The 20,303-nt window shown below is 37.4% G+C and overlaps 1 protein-coding gene across 2 annotated transcripts in view; it reads right to left on the minus strand.

Annotated features, from left to right (window-relative positions):
- The window catches only part of mapk8ip1b (mitogen-activated protein kinase 8 interacting protein 1b), a 31,493-nt gene that overhangs the window by 8,594 nt on the left and 2,596 nt on the right, over nt 1-20,303 (minus strand). Inside the window, exons 1-7 of one of the 2 annotated variants that reach the window (XM_088991458.1) lie at nt 19,895-20,182; nt 17,777-17,888; nt 12,702-12,947; nt 7,539-7,620; nt 4,813-5,871; nt 2,838-2,913; nt 358-530 (exon numbers count right to left, since the gene is read on the minus strand). In XM_088991458.1, coding sequence (XP_088847584.1) covers nt 358-530; nt 2,838-2,913; nt 4,813-5,871; nt 7,539-7,620; nt 12,702-12,947; nt 17,777-17,888; nt 19,895-19,950 — 1,804 coding nt within the window. In that variant the 5' untranslated portion in view covers nt 19,951-20,182. Of the gene's footprint in view, nt 1-357; nt 531-2,837; nt 2,914-4,812; nt 5,872-7,538; nt 7,621-12,701; nt 12,948-17,776; nt 17,889-19,894; nt 20,183-20,303 lie in introns of those variants that run through there. The other variant, XM_088991457.1, reaches the window with a different exon arrangement.

The raw sequence follows: 20,303 nt of genomic DNA on the forward strand, positions 1-20,303 counted from the left end.
GGGTCTTTTTCGGTCCCATAATAGCAAAAGTACTCCACTCGATATCAAACCATGTCGGCACTCAAAGAAAAGGGGGTGAGGAAAACTAGTCCGGCTAGCCAGCTGTTCGACCGTGTGGTTTGGTGTTCTTCCGCCAAAAACTAGTTCGTCAGCCTAAAGACTATATGCTCGTGAATTTAAAGTTTGCGAGTTTGTTAGCTGTAGCGTTCGTATGCGAAGGTATCACTATATTTATTTTAATTTTAGAGACTATTTATTGACGTATTTCCCAGAGTGATAACTTGGCTACTTATGACTTTGGTGAAAAGTGAAGATCACCCCTCGACCGCCATTTTGAGTCATCAAAGCGCAAATTACCTTTGAAGCAGTCAGTCTCCTTAGTCACTTCGGTCGCATAATACGCAGGGAAAACGCCGCGGGCGCCCGTTCTCATGTTGCAGCCTTCATACCAGTAATCCTCCCCTTGCACCTCCACCAGCAATGGATCATCCACTTCGAGCTCTAACTCATCGTCGTGCCTCGGGACAAACCTGCCATCCCCCCAAAAAATACATAAATACATACATAAATAAAAAATAAATAAATAAATGGTGAAAAAAATGGTATCATTCTAGCGCTAATTATATTTCACCTGTCCAAGCTAATGGCATGTCTCATTACAAAACGTAAAGCGGACACCGCCCTGAAAAGTTGCCTGCCCGGCCATAAAGTTGCCTGCCCCCAATTTTTCCCAACTTGAAAGACAATAAGACGACTAATCGAAAAAAAAAAAAAAAAAAAAAAAAAAAGCATTGTTGCAAAGTACAGTGATACCTTGGCTTACGAACTTAATTGGTTCCCAGACAGAGTGTGTAAGGCGAAAAGTGTGTATCCCAAAAATTAATTTCCTATAGGAAACCATTAAAATGAGAATAATCCGTTCTCAGGTCCCCATAAAACATAATTTTCTAATTTTCTAAGCCTTAAAACTACACAAATTATACCTTATTTTATGTATGATAAACGTGCTATGGTATTATAATTAAATAAATAAACTGTACGGTATAATAAAGTCGTTTTATTTACCTTTGTGATGGTAGTTGATGGCTTGATGGAATGGAGTGGCTAGTTTCATCAGCATTAAACACTCGATGAGGAACGTAGCCTTCTTCTTCTTGAGGAATGATCCATTGTAGGTGCTTTCTCTGCGATAATTTTACCTAGTTCCTCATCAATTTTGTTCTGTTTAGCTGGGTTGATAGCTTTTTGCATCAAGTGTCCGGATGGCTTGTGCGGGTTATTTGTGCAGCCTGATTAATGGGATATTTTAACCTTGCAGTCGACACTCTGCTTTAGAACTATCAAAGTTGAAACAAGTCCAAATTTCACGATTTTCTATCCCTGTTCTCAGCATTTCACTTTTTTTTCACTTTTGTTTTTTTGTTTCAAGCTCTGTCGTCTCCCTTTCGCGTGTGTTTTCTGACTCAGCCAATCAGAAGTCTGCTTCGCGCTTCCTTCTTTTCCCGAGCGTTATAAGGTCGTACAATTGAATATCATTTTCCAAAGTAGACGCACAGAACCTCAGCCCCAGAAGAAAGATTCAAAAGAAGCTAACAAAATTTATGACGCTACAAAACGTAAACGTACATTATACCGTGACTGTAAAGTGTACTTGAGAGTTTTGAAAGGTGCTTAGAAAGAGGAGTTTACGTGGCTTGTAGCGGTTTGCTTGTAGCTTTTGCTACAAGCAAAAGTTTGTTTTGAATAAAGCAAACGTTTGATTTGAAAACCTTTTTTTTTTTTCTTGAAGAAGTTGTCGGCCACCGGGCCCAAGACGTTTTGAAAGTTGTACGCCCAACGTAAAAGTTGTACGCCCCAAGCCTCTGGGCAGACGTTATTTCAAAGACTGCCCCTAGCATGGGACTTCACCTGCTAAATCTGCCGCATTTACGCTGTTTGTTTTCATGCGGAGGAATGTGCACAGTTGTAGTAAAATATTGAATGAAAAAAAAATTAAATAAAAATAACGTGACAAGTGCAACAACAGGCTGGCAGGCACTTGTTGGCCAATAGTTCGCCAACGAGTGTCCAATCCAAACAAAGCCTGAAATTTGGAAGTCGAGCTTTGTTATATAAGCGCACATTTATTAGTAATATTTGTGGTTGGTGCCAAATTAAAGATTGGACATAATCTGGATTTTTTGTTGGTTTGCTTATCCGGTCCGATCCAATGGCCAAAACAAATGTCTTGAAATAAAAGAATCATTGTTCCTTTGTTTTCCCAAAGAAGGGGAAAAAAAGGAGTCACTGTTGTGAAATGTGTTCCTGTAAAAATGTACACTACCTCCTTATTTATTTCTTGGTTTATTTATTTGTGTATTTAATTGTGTATTTATGTGTGTATGTAAGTGTGTATGTAAGCGTGTATTTACGTGTGTATTTATTCGTTTATTCCTGTATTCGTTTATTCATTCATGTATTTATTTATGTGTCTATTTATCTATTCATTTATACATTTATTTATAATACTACTACTACTACTATGACTACTACTACGACTACTACTACTAATAATAATAATAATAATAATAATAATAATAATAATACATTTAATTTCTAAGCGTCTTTCAGAACACCCAAAGACACGTTACAATTAAAAAAAGAATACACATAACAATAAAACCATAAATAAATGATAAATAATAAAATCGCTGATTTAAACTAAACTATTAACATTGTTTATTTCTGCGTTCATTTATACATTCATTCATCCATTCACTCATCCATTTATTTATCCATGGATTTATACATTTCTGTATTTTTTGGGGAATATTTAAATCTGAATATTTATGTCTGACCTGTAGACAGCTCGGTGAGTCTGATCTTGCTCTTCTCCATTTATGGTGCAGGAAAATAAACCAAATGACTCAGCGCCTAAAGTGCCGCAGAAAGAAAGAAAGAAAAAAAGGAGAAAAGGCTTAGTTTTATAGACACGGATGACAAAAAATAAATAAATAAACAAATAAATAAATTAAAATAATTAATACATAAATAATAAAAATAAGTTAAAAAATAAACACGTCAAAAAAAGTTTTTAATTTTTAAAATTAGCAATTCAAATATAAAAAAAAATAAAAATTAAAAACATAAAAAATATATAAAATTAAAAAAAGGTTAATTTAAAAAATCTGATCACATGTAAAAAATAAACAAATAAAAGCATTTAATTCATAAATAAATAAACAAACAAACAAATAAATAAATAAATACAAATAATGAATAAATACATTAATAAAAATAAATAAAAAATAAATGCATAGCAAAATTACAAAAATGAAAAAAATGACAATTAAAATATAAAGAAATAAAAAATGTAAATATAAAAAATATATTAAAATGAAAATGTTAATCTAAAAACCTGCTCTGATATAAAAAATAAACAAACAAAAACATGTAATTTTTAAATAAATAAACAAACAAATACATAAATAAATACAAATAATTTATAAATACATAAATAAAAATGTTAAAAAAATAAACAGATAAAAAAGTTACAAAAATGACAAAAATTACAATTAAAATATAAATAAATAAAAATGTAAACCTAAATCAGAATCAGAATACCTTTATTTGTCCCACAACGGGGAAATCGTATCATGTTATCATCATCATATATTAAAATCAAAATGTTAATTTAAAAAAAAAATTGGTCTGACATAAAAAAATAAACAAATAAAAGCATTTAATTCATAAATAAATAAACAAACAAGCAAATAAATAAATAACTACAAATAATTAAATACATCAATAAAAATATGTTAAATGAAAAATAAACGCATATAAAAGTTACAAAAATGAAGAAAATAATTAAAATATAAAGAAAATGTAAACATAAAAAAATATATTAAAATGAAAATGTTAATTTAAAAAATATGATCTGATATAAAAACTAAAAAAATAAAAACATGTAATTTATAAATAAACAAACAAACAAATACATAAATAAATACAAATATTTTACAAATACATAAATAAGATTAGTTAAATAAAAAATAAACACGTAAAAAAAGCTACAAAAATGAAAAAAATAATTAAAATATAAAGAAAATGTAAACATAAAAAATATATTAAAATGAAAATGTTAATTGAAAAAATATGATCTGATATAAAAACTAAAAAAATAAAAACATGTAATTTATAAATAAACAAACAAATACATAAATAAATACAAATATTTTATAAATACATGAATAAAAATACGTTAAAAAATAAACAGATAAAAAAGTTACAAAAATTAAAAAGATAATTAAAATATAAAGAAAATGTAAACATAAAAAATATATTAAAATGAAAATGTTAATTTAAAAAATATGATCTGATATAAAAACTAAAAAAATAAAAACATGTAATTCATAAATAAACAAACAAACAAATACATAAATAAATACAAATATTTTACAAATACATAAATAAAATTAGTTAAATAAAAAATAAACACATAAAAAAGTTACAAAAATGAAAAACTAAAAATTAAAATAGAAATGTAAACATAAAAAATATATTAAAATGAAAATGTTAATAAAAAAAATCTGATCTGATATAACAAATAAAAAAATAAAAACATTAAAAAATCAAAAGTAAGAAAACAAAATTAAAAAAATTAAAAAAATGTAAAAAAAAATTAAAAAAATACAAATAAATAACTAATACAAAATTTAAAAAAGGATGGATAAATGAACGAATGAACGAACCAATGAATGGATGAATGAATGAATGAATGAATGAATGAATGAATGAATGAATGACAACTATTCCCAGTGCAAGCCGACTTACTGGATGAGCTGGATCGTCCGTTCATGAAGACATTGAGGAACTTTTTGGAGAAATGCAGGTCACCGTCATCCGGCGTGGAGTCTTGGGACAAACACGCCGTGGCCTCACGTCGGACTCCCCCCAAACGTGCGCAATCATCCTCGCCGTCCGCCTCCCGGTACTCCTCCCCGACGGCCGATTGGTACGGCGAGGAGACGCAATTGTCATAGACGGTGGGCGTATCGCTGTCGTCGCTATAACCCTGGTAACATTGTCTCAAACTGACCAGCTCCAGCTGAGCGTGTTCGTCCACCACCAAAGTGTATTTGACCGAATCGTACGACAAACCGCTCGCGTCCGAGCTCATGGAAGTCCTCGGCGCCGCAACTCTTCCATCGCCCCGTTCCACCTTCCCCGCCGTTCTATTTATCCGCTCGTCCGTAACCATTCTATCCCGGTCCTCGTCCCCGCAGTAGCTTTCATCCGTGGCGTCCGCGTACCGCGCCGACCCCTTGAGACTCAAATCCAGAAGCAGGGAAGGATGAGCGCGGAGCGCCACGGCGGGCGGCGTGATGAGCGATTCCACGCAGGAGGCGTAAGAAGGCGGAGCGACGGAAGGCGCTTCGTCCTCCTCGTAGATGGACGGGTTGGAAATGTCGGGCAGCGGCTGGTAAGGGGGCGGGGCTTCTGTATCCGAGCTGACGGACATGCGACCCTGTTCGCTTAGCTGTGAAAGGAAAGGGCGATCCCGGTCCGAGAGGTCCGAACGGCGATGCACGGGGGTCAGGTAGATCTCCTCCGTGGGCTCCTCGGGGTGGGAACGGATCTTCTGGTGCTCACACGGCGGATAGAGAGGAGCTGGTTTGTAATTCTGCGGCGGCGGCGGCGGCGCGGGGGGCTTCTCCTGAAACTTGGGCCGCGTGGACGTCCCCGCCGCCGAGCTTTGCGGTGGTCCGGATGGGCGCGAGCGCCGGCAGGGGGCGTCGGTGGAAGTGCCTCGGTCTTTGGTGTGAGCGCCGCCACTTCGTACTGTATCTTCGTCGCTCAGGCAGACGTGCTGGCGCGGCGGCGTTCGCTCGCCTGCGAGACGGGAAAAGACAAACAGTCAAACATTGAAGGACAAACGACAGCATTGTTTTTGTTTCCTAAATAACATCAGAAAAATGTTTTATAGCATCTAAAATAGCCAAAACGTGCAGGATGATATTTTTAGTCAAATGCAAAACCAGAATGAAAAATGACTTCAAGTCTCCCAAAACTACTTCAAAATGAAACCGGAAATGGGCTAGTCTCAGAAGGTCCCGCCCCCTTGTTCGTCATGTCACGCCAAGACAGGCTTACACACACACACACACACACACACACACACACACACACACACACACACACACACACACACACACACACACACACACACACACGCACGCACACACACACACACACACACACACACACACACACACGAATAAATAAATAAATAAATAAATAAATAAATACATAAATACGTGAATCCATGAGTCAATAAATAAATGAGTCAATAGATAATAAATAAATAAACACACAAGGCAATAAATAAATAAATAAATAAATAAATAAATAAATAAATAAATAAATAGATAAATAAATACATGAATCCATGAGTCAATGAGTCAATAAATAAATGAGTCAATAAATAAATAATAAATAAATAAACGAGTCAATAAATAAATAAATAAAAACATGAATCCATAAATTCATGAGTCTGTGTAAGCTCTCAGTCGTACAGGAGTGGTCCATCGATGAGAAGGTTTCTTCAGCCGTCATCTGTACAAAAGTGAAGGTTTCGGACGTTTCGCCTCCTATCCAAGAGGCTTCGTCAGCGAACTAAAGTCTGACTGGTCGTATCGGCCCCATTTATATATCCCTAATGTCCAGACCTGGTGGCGCCGGACACAGCTATGATAGGTCCCTACTCTCAGGTTGGGAGGGGCGGGGGACCCCTCCCTGTGGCCCCACTGGCCGATACGACCAGTCAGACTTTAGTTCGCTGACGAAGCCTCTTGGATAGGAGGCGAAACGTCCGAAACCTTCACTTTTGTACAGATGACGGCTGAAGAAACCTTCTCATCGATAAATTAATGAGGTAATGAGTCAACAAATAAATAAATAAATAAATAAATAAATAAATAAATAAATAAATACACGAATCCGTGAGTCAATGAGTCAATAAATAAATGAGTCAATAAATAAATAAATAAATAAAAACATGAATCCATGAATCAATGAGGTAATGAGGTAATGAGTCAATGAGTCAATAAATAAATGAGTCAACAAATACATAAATAAATGAATAAATAAACACACAAGGCAATAAATAAATAAATCAGTGAATCCATGAGTCAATAAATAAATGAGTCAATAAATAAATAAATAAATAAAAACATGAATCCATAAATCAATGAGGTAATGAGTCAATAAATAAACGAGTCAACAAATAAATAAATAAATAAATAAACACACAAGGCAATAAATAAATAAATAAATAAATAAAAATACATACATTAATCTGTGAGTCAATGAGTCAAAAAAATAAATGAGTCAACAAATAATAAATAAATAAATAAATAAACGAGTCAATAAATAAAAACATGAATCCATGAATCAATGAGGTAATGAGGTAATGAGTCAATGAGTCAATAAATAAATGAGTCAACAAATACACACACACAAGAATGAATGAATGAATAAATAAATAAATAAAAACTGACCAGTTTTGAGAGGTGAAGATGAGCCAGAAACTTTATCCTGCCAGGTGTATTTCTTGCCAAAGGAATTGTTGTTTAACGTGTCCTGAAAAAGAAAGAGCGAATAAATACAAGATTTGGATCTTGAGACTCCACCTTTTTTGTCCCCAACTGACCACAAAGCTGGCGAATATGCACTGAATGAGGCTTTTGTCTATGCGTAGTGGCTTGCATTTAAAGGGAACCAGACCGTTTGCCCCTTCACTGGGAAGACATTTCATGATTTATTGAAATTTTCGAGACCATTTTACTTTGAAAGTAGAGGGAAACAAATAGAAGTTTGTCCGAAAACAAATGTATTGTTTTAATACACTCTACACGGACGGATATACAGTAAAAAAATGTCATGAAAATGGGATATAAATAAACTCCAGGTTGCATTTCTTTATCTATCTCTTTATTTGTCTATTCATCTACGTATTTACCTGTTTATTTATGTATACATCTATGTATGTATGTATTTATTTTTGTTTATTTATATTCATTTTTATATTTATGTATTTTGAGCTAAATTTATTTATTTATTTATTTGCAGCTCCGGATGAAAACATTTTACTTTTATTATTATGTTTATGATGATGATTATTATTATGATCATTATTATTGTTTTTATTATTATTATTATTATTATCATTATTGTTTTTATTACCATTATTGTTTTTATTATTATCATTCTTGTTTTTATTATTAATATTAGTGTTTTTATTATTACGATTATTATTATTAATTGTTGTTATTATTATTGTTTGTATTATTATTATTATAACTATTAATGTTTTATTATTACTATTATTATTGGTTTTATTATTATTATTATTATTATTATTGTGTTTTCTATTATTATGTTTATTATTGTGTTTACGATTATTATTTTTTTTTGTTATTATTATTGTTTGTATTATTATTATTATTATTAATGTTTTATTATTACTATTATTATTGGTTTTATTATTATTATTATTATTATTGTCTTTTCTATTATTATGTTTATTATTGTGTTTACGATTATTATTTATTATTATTAATTTTTTTGTTATTATTATTGTTTGTATTATTATTATTATTAATGTTTTATTACTACTATTATTATTGGTTTTATTATTATTGTTGTGTTTTCTATTATTATTTATTATTATTATTATTATTATTTTTTTGTACCAATATGGAATTTTGAATTGAGTCCCTCTTGCCACATCCACCAGAATTGATGCATGACTCAATTGTCAATCTTGCGTACCAGGCGACGGATATGAAGCTGTCGTCGTGGTAACGAAAGATGTGGAATCATCTTGACAGGAGTAGGAAAAAAAAGAAAGAAAGAAAGAAAGATGATTGCTTTGGGCAAATGACTCATGTGGCGTGTTTATTAATAACTCAGACGTATGCGATCGTGAATTGGAAAAACGAAGATCTCGTGTTTGTTTTTTTTCTCCTGTGAAGCCACACTTACGATAAAGTACTTAGAACAATTACGGTGTAACCAGATGGGAGATTATCAGGACTCAGGATTAATCCTGATATCACATCGGCCGTTCTGTCTGGACGTGTTGACTTGAAAAAAAAAACAGTCTTAGAATGGGTAGAAATTTAGGCTCGTTTCAACTTTGATTTTTCAAAAGCAGAGTGTAGACTGCAAGGTTAAAATATCCCATCAATCAGGCTCCACAAATAACCCGCACAAGCCATCTATACACTTGATGCAAAAAGCTATGAACCCAGCTAAACAGAACACAATTGATGAGGAACTAGGTAAAATTATGGCAGAGAAAGCACCTCCAGGGGATCATTCGTCAAGAAGGTGAAAGATGAAGGCTACGTTCCTCATCAAGTGTTTAATGCTGATGAAACTGGCCACTCCATTCCATCAAGCCATCAACGACCACCACAATGATAAATGAAACCACTTTACTATACAGTACAGTATATATTTATTTATTTACAGTTTATTCTTGCAAATTTCCCCATTGTGGGACGAATAAAGGTTTTCTGATTCCAATTTCTTTAATTATAATACCATCGCACATTTATTATACATCAAATAAGGTATATTTTGTGTAGTTTTAAGGCTTAAAAAATTAGCAAATTATGTTTTATGGGGATCTTGGAACGGATTATTCTCATTTCAATGGTTTCCTATGGGAAATTAATTTTTGGGATACACACTTTTCGCCTTACACACTCTGTCTGGGAACCAATTAAGTTTGTAAGCCAATGTATGACTCTACTGCGGTTTATTCTTCTTGCTTTTCAGCAGTACAAATTGGCCAAATGAAGCAGAATTGAATAAAGATAACAGTTACTGTTTTTTTTTTATTGATTCACTGACCCGGAAGCAACAACCCGGTTGCCTGCGCATCGCTCGACAGCTCTCAAGTACTCGCGTTGTAGAATACGACCTAGAAATCGTTGGCGGGCACGCCTCTTATGTAATCGTCTCAGCTATTGAAGCTGGTGAGATGTCCACAATAAGATACAATTCCTCGTCAAACAACAAAAAATTAATCGGATTTGTTCCGAATTTTCCGGCTTATAAATTGCTCCGTAGAATGGGTCGCATCAGCCATAAAATGCTGAACAAAAACAACAACATATAAGTCACACAGGAGTAAAAAAAACAAAAACAACAAAATACAATAATTAATTAAAAAAAAAATGACCGTATTAAATAGAGCTCGAGAGAGCTAGCTAGCTAGAAAGAGAGAGACAGCTCGAGAGAAATGTGGCTAGCTGGAGGGACAGAGAGAGCTAGATAGACAGCTAACGATAGATAGCTAGAGAGAGCGATGGCTAGCTAAAAAGAGAGAGATAGCTAGAGAGAGAGATAGCTAGCTAGAGAGCGAAACAGAGAGAGACAGCTAGCTAGAGAGACAGAAATAGCTCGCTATAGAGAGAGAGAGAGATTGCTAGCTGGAGAGAGAGAGAGAGAGAGCTAAAGAGAGAGCGAAAGGGAGCGAGAGAGAGCTAGAGAGAGAGCTAGCTAGAGAGAGAGAGAGTGAGCTAAAGAGAGAGCGAGAAGAAGCGCGAGAGAGCTAGAAAGAGAGAGCTATGGAGAGTGTCAGAGAGAGAGAAAGCGAGAGAGAGGAATAGCTAGAGAGAGATAGCTAGCTAGATAGAGAGATAGCTAACCAGAGAGAGAGAGAGAGAGAGAGAGAGAGATAGCTAGCCAGAGAGAGAGAGAGCTAACTAGCTAGAGAGAGGTAGCTAGTTAGCTAGAGAGCGAGAGAGAGAGAGAGAGAGACAGAGAGAGAGAGAGAGAGAGAGAGAGAGAGAGAGAGAGAGATAGCTAATCAGAGAGAGAGAAAGAGATAGCTAGCCAGAGAGAGAGATAGCTAACTAGCTAGGGAGAGATAGCTAGTTAGCTAGAGAGCGAGAGAGAGAGAGAGCGAGAGCGAGAGAGAGAGAGAGAGAGAGAGAGATAGAGAGATAGCTAACCAGAGAGAGAGAGAGAGAGAGAGATAGCTAGCCAGAGAGAGAGAGCTAACTAGCTAGAGAGAGGTAGCTAGTTAGCTAGAGAGCGAGAGAGAGAGAGAGAGAGAGAGAGAGAGAGAGAGAGAGAGAGAGAGAGAGAGAGAGAGAGAGAGAGAGAGAGAGAAGAGATAGCTAGCCAGAGAGAGAGATAGCTAACTAGCTAGGGAGAGATAGCTAGTTAGCTAGAGAGCGAGAGAGAGCGAGAGCGAGAGCGAGAGCGAGAGCGAGAGAGAGAGAGCTAGATAGAGAGATAGCTAACCAGAGAGAGAGAGAGCTAACTAGCTAGAGAGAGGTAGCTAGTTAGCTAGAGAGCGAGAGAGAGAGAGAGAGAGAGAGAGAGAGAGAGAGAGAGAGAGAGAGAGAGAGAGAGAGAGAGAGAGAGAGAGAGAGAGAGAGAGAGAGAGAGAGAGAGAGAGAGAGAGAGAGATAGCTAATCAGAGAGAAAGAGATAGCTAGCCAGAGAGAGAGATAGCTAACTAGCTAGGGAGAGATAGCTAGTTAGCTAGAGAGCGAGAGAGAGCGAGAGCGAGAGCGAGAGCGAGAGAGAGAGAGAGAGAGAGAGAGAGCTAGATAGAGAGATAGCTAACCAGAGAGAGAGAGAGAGAGATAGCTAGCCAGAGAGAGAGAGCTAACTAGCTAGAGAGAGGTAGCTAGTTAGCTAGAGAGCGAGAGAGAGAGAGAGAGAGAGAGAGAGAGAGAGAGAGAGAGAGAGAGAGAGAGAGAGAGAGAGAAAGAGATAGCTAGCCAGAGAGAGAGATAGCTAACTAGCTAGGGAGAGATAGCTAGTTAGCTAGAGAGCGAGAGAGAGCGAGAGCGAGAGCGAGAGCGAGAGCGAGAGCGAGAGAGAGAGAGCTAGATAGAGAGATAGCTAACCAGAGAGAGAGAGAGCTAACTAGCTAGAGAGAGGTAGCTAGTTAGCTAGAGAGCGAGAGAGAGAGAGAGAGAGAGAGAGAGAGAGAGAGAGAGAGAGAGAGAGAGAGAGAGAGAGAGAGAGAGAGAGAGAGAGAGAGAGAGAGAGAGAGAGAGAGAGAGAGATAGCTAATCAGAGAGAAAGAGATTGCTAGCCAGAGAGAGAGATAGCTAACTAGCTAGGGAGAGATAGCTAGTTAGCTAGAGAGCGAGAGAGAGCGAGAGCGAGAGCGAGAGCGAGAGAGAGAGAGAGAGCTAGATAGAGAGATAGCTAATCAGAGAGAGAGAGAGAAAGAGATAGCTAGCCAGAGAGAGAGATAGCTAACTAGCTAGAAAGAGATAGCTAGTTAGCTAGTGAGCGAGAGAGTGAGAGAGAGAGAGATAGCTAGAGAGCGAAATAGCTATCTATCTAGAGAGAGAGATAGCTAACTAGCTAGAGAGAGGTAGCTAGCCAGCTCGAGAGCTGGCTAAATAAGCTGTTGTGTCCTCCCGAGATTGGCAGTCAACGTACAGCGTCACGCATTCTCCTTCCAAGTGATCAGAGAACAAGGTCACCACTGTCGCATCAAATGAAAATGACGACAACAATACAAAATCTATATTTCTTCAGCCGAGTCAATGTAATAGTAATATGATATCACGAAAAGATAAATATGAGATGAAATCTTAATCACCCCAAAAAAAATAAATCATCTTTCTGTGTACAATCATGTAAAAAAAAAAAAAAAACAAAGCAATAAATGACAGTACCTGCGTACGGGGCACAATTGGAAAGAGATTCAGCGTTGTGGGTCTCTTGGGCCGGTAGGTATCCATGGTAACGGGTCCCGTTGGATCCTTGGTGACCGGTGAAGGTGCGATGGAGGACTTTTTATCGCCACGGAAACCGCCAGCACCATCGATGAGATCCAAATGCAGCATCTCTGCCCGGAGCTGTCCGACAGCGCCTAGCTCCGCCCTCCCCGGCCTGCTATTGGTCCCTCGCCTCACGTGGCCCTGCCGTGATTGGAAGACGGTCAGAGTGGAGAAACGGGTAAGGGGAGGGCGTACGCGGGGGAACAGATGAGGAGATTCAAGCGGCCAATGAGAAAATTCCTCTTTTCCTCCATGGATGCTTTTCAAACCGGTTTGAAAATTGAAATATATATATATATATATTTTTTATGTAATATGGCTTCTGTCTGAGAAGAAACATGTTAAGAACATGCTTGTTTAGCAACACTGGAAACTGCATGTTTTTTTCGATCCTTGTAAGGCTTTAATTTTGTAATTTTGTTAATTTTTATTTTTTTTAAATGTTTTAATTTGTTATTTTTTTATTTTTTTTATTCTTATTTTTTTAATTTTTTTAATTGTTTATTTTTTTAATGTTTTAATGTTTTAATTGTTTATTTTTTTATTTATTTTGTTATTAGTTTATTTGAGAATGTAACTCTCGCTAGGTGGCTATCTCTAGCTAGCTATCTCTTTTTAGCTAGCTATCTCTCTCTCTCTCTCTCTCTCGCCTGCTAGCTAGCTATCTCGCTCTTGCTAGCTACCTAGCTCTCTCTAGCTAGCTACCTATCTCTCTCTAGCCAGCTAGCTAGCTCTCTCTCACTATGTAGCTAGTTATCTCTCACTAGCTAGCTAGTTATCTCTCTCTAGCTAGCTAGTTATCTCTCCCTCTAGCTAGCTATCTCTCCCTCTAGCTAGCTAGCTCTCTATCTCTGGCTAGCTACCCCTCTCTAGCGAGCTATCCCACTCTAGTGAGCTATCCCACTGTAGCTAGCTATCCATCTCTAGCTAATATAGCTACTATAGCTAATAGATAGCAAATATATAGCAAGTTAGGTAGCCAGCTAGATAGGCAGTTCGCAAATAGATATCAAATAGTAGCAAGGTAGCCAGCTAGATAGCGAGCTAGATAGCTTTATGTAGTTTTCCTTCTAATTTCACCATCAACACGAAGTTTTCAGAGCAAACAAAGTACCCAAAATGCATTGTGTGTGTCGCTTTCTCGGTCAGGGGCGTTTCCCTTTGGCGATTTCAAAGCGAAGATCAATATCTGCTAACGCAAGCCGCTTCCGCTTGCACCCATCTCGTATTTTACGGCCTGAATTTGAAAGGCACCGCTGCGTTGCTAGGAGACAAGTGACGACGACGATGACGACGTGGAGGCGGATGAGGAGCGCCTGTTGCCCTTGGCGACGCTGTCATACTGTGATGCTGAGCTCTCGTCCAATTGGAGAAGGAGGGGGAGGGCGAATCCCACAATCACACTAGGTTGCAACTTGATGACTCACAAATAATCGGTATCACAAATTTTAAATATAGAATAATAATAATCAAGAGAAGAAGAAGATTAAGTAGACTTAGAATAATAGTTTTGGTAAAAATAATACTATTACTACAACTACTACTAATATTAATAATAATAATAATAATAATAATATTGCTACTAGTACTACTAATAATAATAATGATAACAACAATAATAAGAATAAGAATAAGAATCATAACCATAATCATAATCATAATAATGAGACTAACAAAGGCAAATCCAATCTATTCCAATAATAATAATAATAATAATAATAATAATAATAATAATAATAATAAAAATTTTATTTCAAGTGCCTTTCAAAGCTCTCAGGGACAATAATAACTAAATTATATAACCTTTATTCATCTCATAATGAAGAAATTCACAATCCCCTTATTTTCCTTTTGGCTTTTTAATAATAATAATAATAATAATAACTAAATTAGATAGCCTTGATTCATCTCATAATAAAGAAATTCACAATCACCTTTTCCTTTCGGCTTTTTATAAAAATAATAATAATGATCATCATCATCATCATAAAAATAATAATACAAATAATAATAATAATAATACTTTTGCGACTATTTTGTGTCCATGGATCTATTAGCTAGCTAATGTCGCTGTCTAGCTGGCTATCTAGCTAGCTATCTAGCTGGCTGTCTATTTGCTATCTAAATGCTAGGTAATAGCTATATAGCTGGCTATATATTAGCTAGTTAATCTCACTGTCTAGCTGGCTATCTAGCTAGCTATCTATCTGGATACCTTGCTACATATATATTTGATATCTATTTGCTAACTATCTATCTAGCTGGCTGTCTATTTGCTATCTATATGCTAGCTAATAGCTATATAGCTGGCTATCTATTAGCTAGCTAATCTCACTGTCTAGCTGGCTATCTAGAGAGCTATCTAGCTGGCTACCTTGCTACATATCTATTAGATATCTATTTGCTAAATAGCTATCTAGCTGGCTATTTATTAGCTAGCAGACTAGCTATTCGCTATCTGGCTATCTATTAGCTATCTAACTGGCTATTAGCCAGCTAGCTAACTTTCTATCAGAGTAATTCCAGTTTGAGTGAACGCTGGCGCATGTGGCTGCCGCTGCTCACCCACAGAAAAATTGATCCTGTGACTATAAAGTCACCTTGAGTTTTGAAAGGCACTTAGAAATCAAATGTATTATTATTATTATTATTAATAAAAAGCACACGCAGAGACACAAGATGCTTGACCGTTTGCGTTGGCGCTAACGAGGCCCGTCATCTTTCCCGATGAGTGGATAAGATGACGTAAGCAGTATTCATGGGGACAGCGGAAAGCATCCCTTTGCTGTTTTTTTTTACCCCAACGCATGTGGGGTGGGATGTGAAAGTAGGTTGCCATGGAAATAGCTCCATTGGCTTTTTTTGCTTTAAAAAAATCTGTGTGTGGATACGATGCTTCCGTTCAGAAAAGGCACTTCTATGATTAGCAACGCAATTACGAAAGCATGACAAAGCACACGTGGACCCCAAATATATCAAATGCTCATTTGCTCACCAAAAAGTAAATACAGTGATAGCTCGGTTTACGAACCCCTTGGCTTACGAACTTTTCGGTTTACGAACGTTAAATTTATGAAAATGTAACCTTGCCATGCAAACTATTTTTCGGGAAACACACTGAGCGCCACAATGAGTGATGTGTCGTTTGCAAACGAGCATGTTCTCTAAAAAAGGAAATGGCAACCGACTTTTTTTTATCCTCTATTCCCCGCCCCCAGTCTTCGGTTAAAGCCATGTGATTGGTCAAGAAAGCAGCAGTAAGGGGAGGTGGTTTAAACATTAAAGAGACAGGCAGAAAACAGAGAGAGAGAGTGATAAAATGGATAGAAAACAGTGAAATTTGAACTTGTTTCAACTTTGATAGTTCAAAGTCAGAGTGTAGACTGCAAGGTTAAAATATCCCATCAATCAGGCTCCACAAATAACCCGCACAAGCCATCTGGACACTTGATGCAAAAATATATCAACCCAGCTAAACAGAACACAAGTGATGAGGAGCTAGGTAAAATGATCACAGAGAAAGCACCTACAAGGGCTCATTCCTCAAGATGGTGAAAGAAGAAGGCTACGTTCCTCATCAAGTGTTTAATGCTGATGAAACCGGTCACTCCATTCCATAAAGCAATCAACGACCATCACAAAGTGTCATGATCTGGTTGGCGACCAACGGGGGGCGCTGTCGGCCCCGCCTGCACCTGCACAGGTGCTGGTCGTCCCGATCAGATTGGCGAACAGCGGGTAGCGACGTCAGCCCTGTCGGCAGCCTCGCAGGTGCTGGTCGTTATAATCAATGACACTTAAAGGACACCTGGCACGATCATCCAGTGCCGATTCATTGTTTGTTTGCTGCTTGGTTGCAGCATGCATCGTGTACGTGTTTGTTTAACCTTGGCGGGCTTTTACTTTTGGTCTTCTTTTGCTACTTTGTATTTTTTCCATTCAGATCATTTTGATGTTTTACATTTTGTTCCTGCTGACTTTATTTTAATACAATTTGTCAAACAACCTCCTGCTCCCTCCTGCCTGCTTTTTGGGATCCGAACCCGCCATCACCACCTCGCAAAAACGTGACACAAAGGTCAATAAAATGACTTTATTGTACGGTACAGTTTATTTCTTTAATCATAATACTATAGCACATTTATTACACATAAAAGAATGTATATTTTGTGTAGTTTTAAGGCTTAGAAAATAGAAAAATATGTTTTATGGGTACCTGGGGAACGGATTATTGTCATTTTAATGGTTTCCTATGGGAAATTAATTTTTGGGATACACACTTTTCGCCTTACACACTGTCTGGGAACCAATTAAGTTCCCCATAAAACATCATTTTTGAATAAATAACCCTTAAAAACTACACAAAATATACCTTACTTTATGTATAATAAATGTGCTATGGTATTGTAATTAAGGAAATAAACTCTACTGTATAATAAAGTCGTTTTATTTACCTTTGTGATGGTCGTTGATGTAGTTGCCTCTTGACTGGTCTCTTTCTCAGCGATAATACCCTCACTCACAATGTCCCCTGCTAGCTAACCCTTTTCCTTAATCCAAATCAACAGAAGTTTTTCAACCTCTTCTATTGCCTGAGATTGTTGCTTAGACAACACAGAAACACCCTTTAGCCACACGTAGCGACGGTCGACTTAGCATACTGGTACTAGGACGCTAAAATCACACAAACGCACACCTTGTTTGTCTTTCGTGATGATCTCCTTCTTATGTTAGACTGTAATTGTCTTTTGTGTCCTCTTTGGCTTAACACGGTGGGGTCTTTTTAATAACAAAAGTACTCCACTCGATAACAAACCACGTCTGCACTCAAAGAAAGTTGGTGACGAAAACTAGTCCGCCAGCCACCTGTTCGACCGTGTGGGTTTGGTGTTCATCCGCCGATAACTATTTTTTTTTTTTAACGGGGTAATAAAAAGAAAAGGTTTGAATCCCATTTGCTCGAGTGTTACCTTGATATCTGGGCCATTGCAGTTGAGGCTCATCCCACGCTCATCCGTGATCTCCGTAATCTCTGACAGATCATCGTCTTCAAACTCACCCAAACTAATGTCGTGAGTCAACCTGGGGGGGGGTTGGGGGGGTATTCAGGAGAAAGAAATTAGATTATAAAACAAATACAAATCTATCATCATCTTCAAATTGCGTTGAGGACAATCATACATTTGTAATTCTCAATGGACAACCCAGTGAATGCTAATCGTGCACCAATTTCAAACACCCAAATATATATTTTTTATTAATTATTAATGAATACATAAAATGGCTTTGAACATCACTCCTCGCACAAAGTCAATGATCGACACATTGAATTGTGTGACCTAATCAAGTAGCGTTAGCGACACATTTTAGGTAGCCTCGTAAGCCAACGAACCCATTGGCTTACGAACGTTTCGGTTTACGAACGTTACATTTATGAAAATTTAACCTTGGCATACAAACTATTTTTCGGGATACACGCAGAGCTGCCACAATGAGTGATGTGTCGTTCGCAAACGAGCCCTTTCTCCTAACAAGAAAATGGCAGCCGACTTGTTTTGGTCCTCTATTGCCCGCCCACAGTCTTTGGTTAAAGCCACGTGATTGGTCAAGAACGCAGCAGTGAGGGAAGGTGGTTTAAACATTAAAGAGACAGGCAGACGACAGAGAGATAGTGAGAAAATGGATAGAAAACAGTGACATTTGGACACGTTTCAGCTTTGATTATACAAAAGCAGAGTACAGACTGTAAGATTAAAATATCCCATCAATCAGGCTCCACAAATAACCCGCACAAGCCATCTGTACACTTGATGGATGAGGAACAAGGTAAAATTATGGCAGAGAAAGCACTTACAAGGGATCATTCCTCAAGATGATGAAAGAAGAAGGCTACGTTCCTCAACAAGTGTTTAATGCTGATGAAACCGGTCACTCCATTCCATAAAGCAATCAACGACTATCACAAAGGTCAATAAAACCACTTTATTATATAGTACAGTTTATTTCTTTAATTATAATACCATAGCATATTTATTATAAATGTATAAAATCAGGTATATTTTGTGTAGTTCTAAGGCTTAGAAAATTAGAAAGTAGAAAATTATGTTTTATGGGGACCTGGGAACGGATTATTCTCATTTTAATGGTTTCCTATGCGAAACTCATTTTTGGGATACACACTTTTCGCCTTACACACTCTCTATGGCAACCAATTAAGTTCGTAAGCCGAGGTATCACTGTACATGTAATATATGGAGCGGATGAAACATTCTAATGACTTACCCCAAATTCACAACGGCCCCCCGGGAGCGAACCCATCAACGACAAAGCCATCAACGACCATCACAAAAGTCATCAAATGACTTTATTATATAGTACAGTTTATTTCTTTAATTATAATACCATCGTACATTTATTGTACGTAAAATAAGGTATATTTTGTGTAGTTTTAAGGCTTACAAAATTCGAAAATTATGTTTTATGGGGACCTGGGAACGGATTATTCTCATTTTAATGGTTTCCTATGGAAAATTATTTTTTGCGATACACACTTTTCACCTTACATCCTCTGTCTGGGAACCAATTAAGTCCATAAGCCAAAGTATCACTGTCTACCTGCATCTGTCCCCGGATGATTGACAGCTTCATACTCCTAACTTAAAAGAGCACAGTGTGCGCAAGCCGCTAGCCATTCATCAGCTTAGTATGTCCTCTTGCAAGGACATACTTTGGACACCGAGCAAGACGGACGGATGTCACTTCCACATCAATCACCCTCGTTCGATGGATGACATCCATCCCAGTACGGGTTTGATTGACAGCATTGCACGTAACGGCAAGAGGATGATGGGCTGTGCAGCTATTTTTATTTTTATTTTACTCTGCAGGCACAACATCACTCCCAGGACGGACAAAAGCAGATGCATACCCCCACCACCACCCCCCATTCAAGGGCAAGAAAAGCCCCTTAGCTTGAACACGCTAACTCAAGAGGATGCTAACGCTCGCGCAAGGTCACGCGACTATCTCGCAACATTCCAATGCCCGAAAAAAAATACATAAAAATAAAAGAGAGAAAGCACGCCTACCATTTTTCCCACTGGTCCTCCATCCAACCTTCTTCTCCTTCCCCTCCCGAGTCCATATTTTAAAAGTGAGGAGAGCATCCGAAGCCGAGAAGAGGAGGAGGTGGGGGGGGGGGAGGGTTGTTATCTAATTTGTTCCCGCCTTTCTTTTCCACGCTGATGTTTCGTCTGCATCCGATTGACTATGTCAAGGCAGGAAAAATGCTGCCGGAAGCAAAATGCTTGCCGGACAGAAAGCCCGAACACAACGGGGCACTCGTCCCGCGATGCACCATGGGTAGACTCAATTATTCATGAGGACCATTGATCATACACACACACACACACACGCACGCACACACACACACACACACACACACACACACACACACACACACACACACACACACACACACACACACACACACACACA

Source organism: Hippocampus bargibanti, linkage group LG03, assembly GCF_051943395.1.
Source record: "Hippocampus bargibanti isolate YZ-2025 linkage group LG03, ASM5194339v1, whole genome shotgun sequence".
Lineage (NCBI taxonomy): Eukaryota > Metazoa > Chordata > Actinopteri > Syngnathiformes > Syngnathidae > Hippocampus > Hippocampus bargibanti.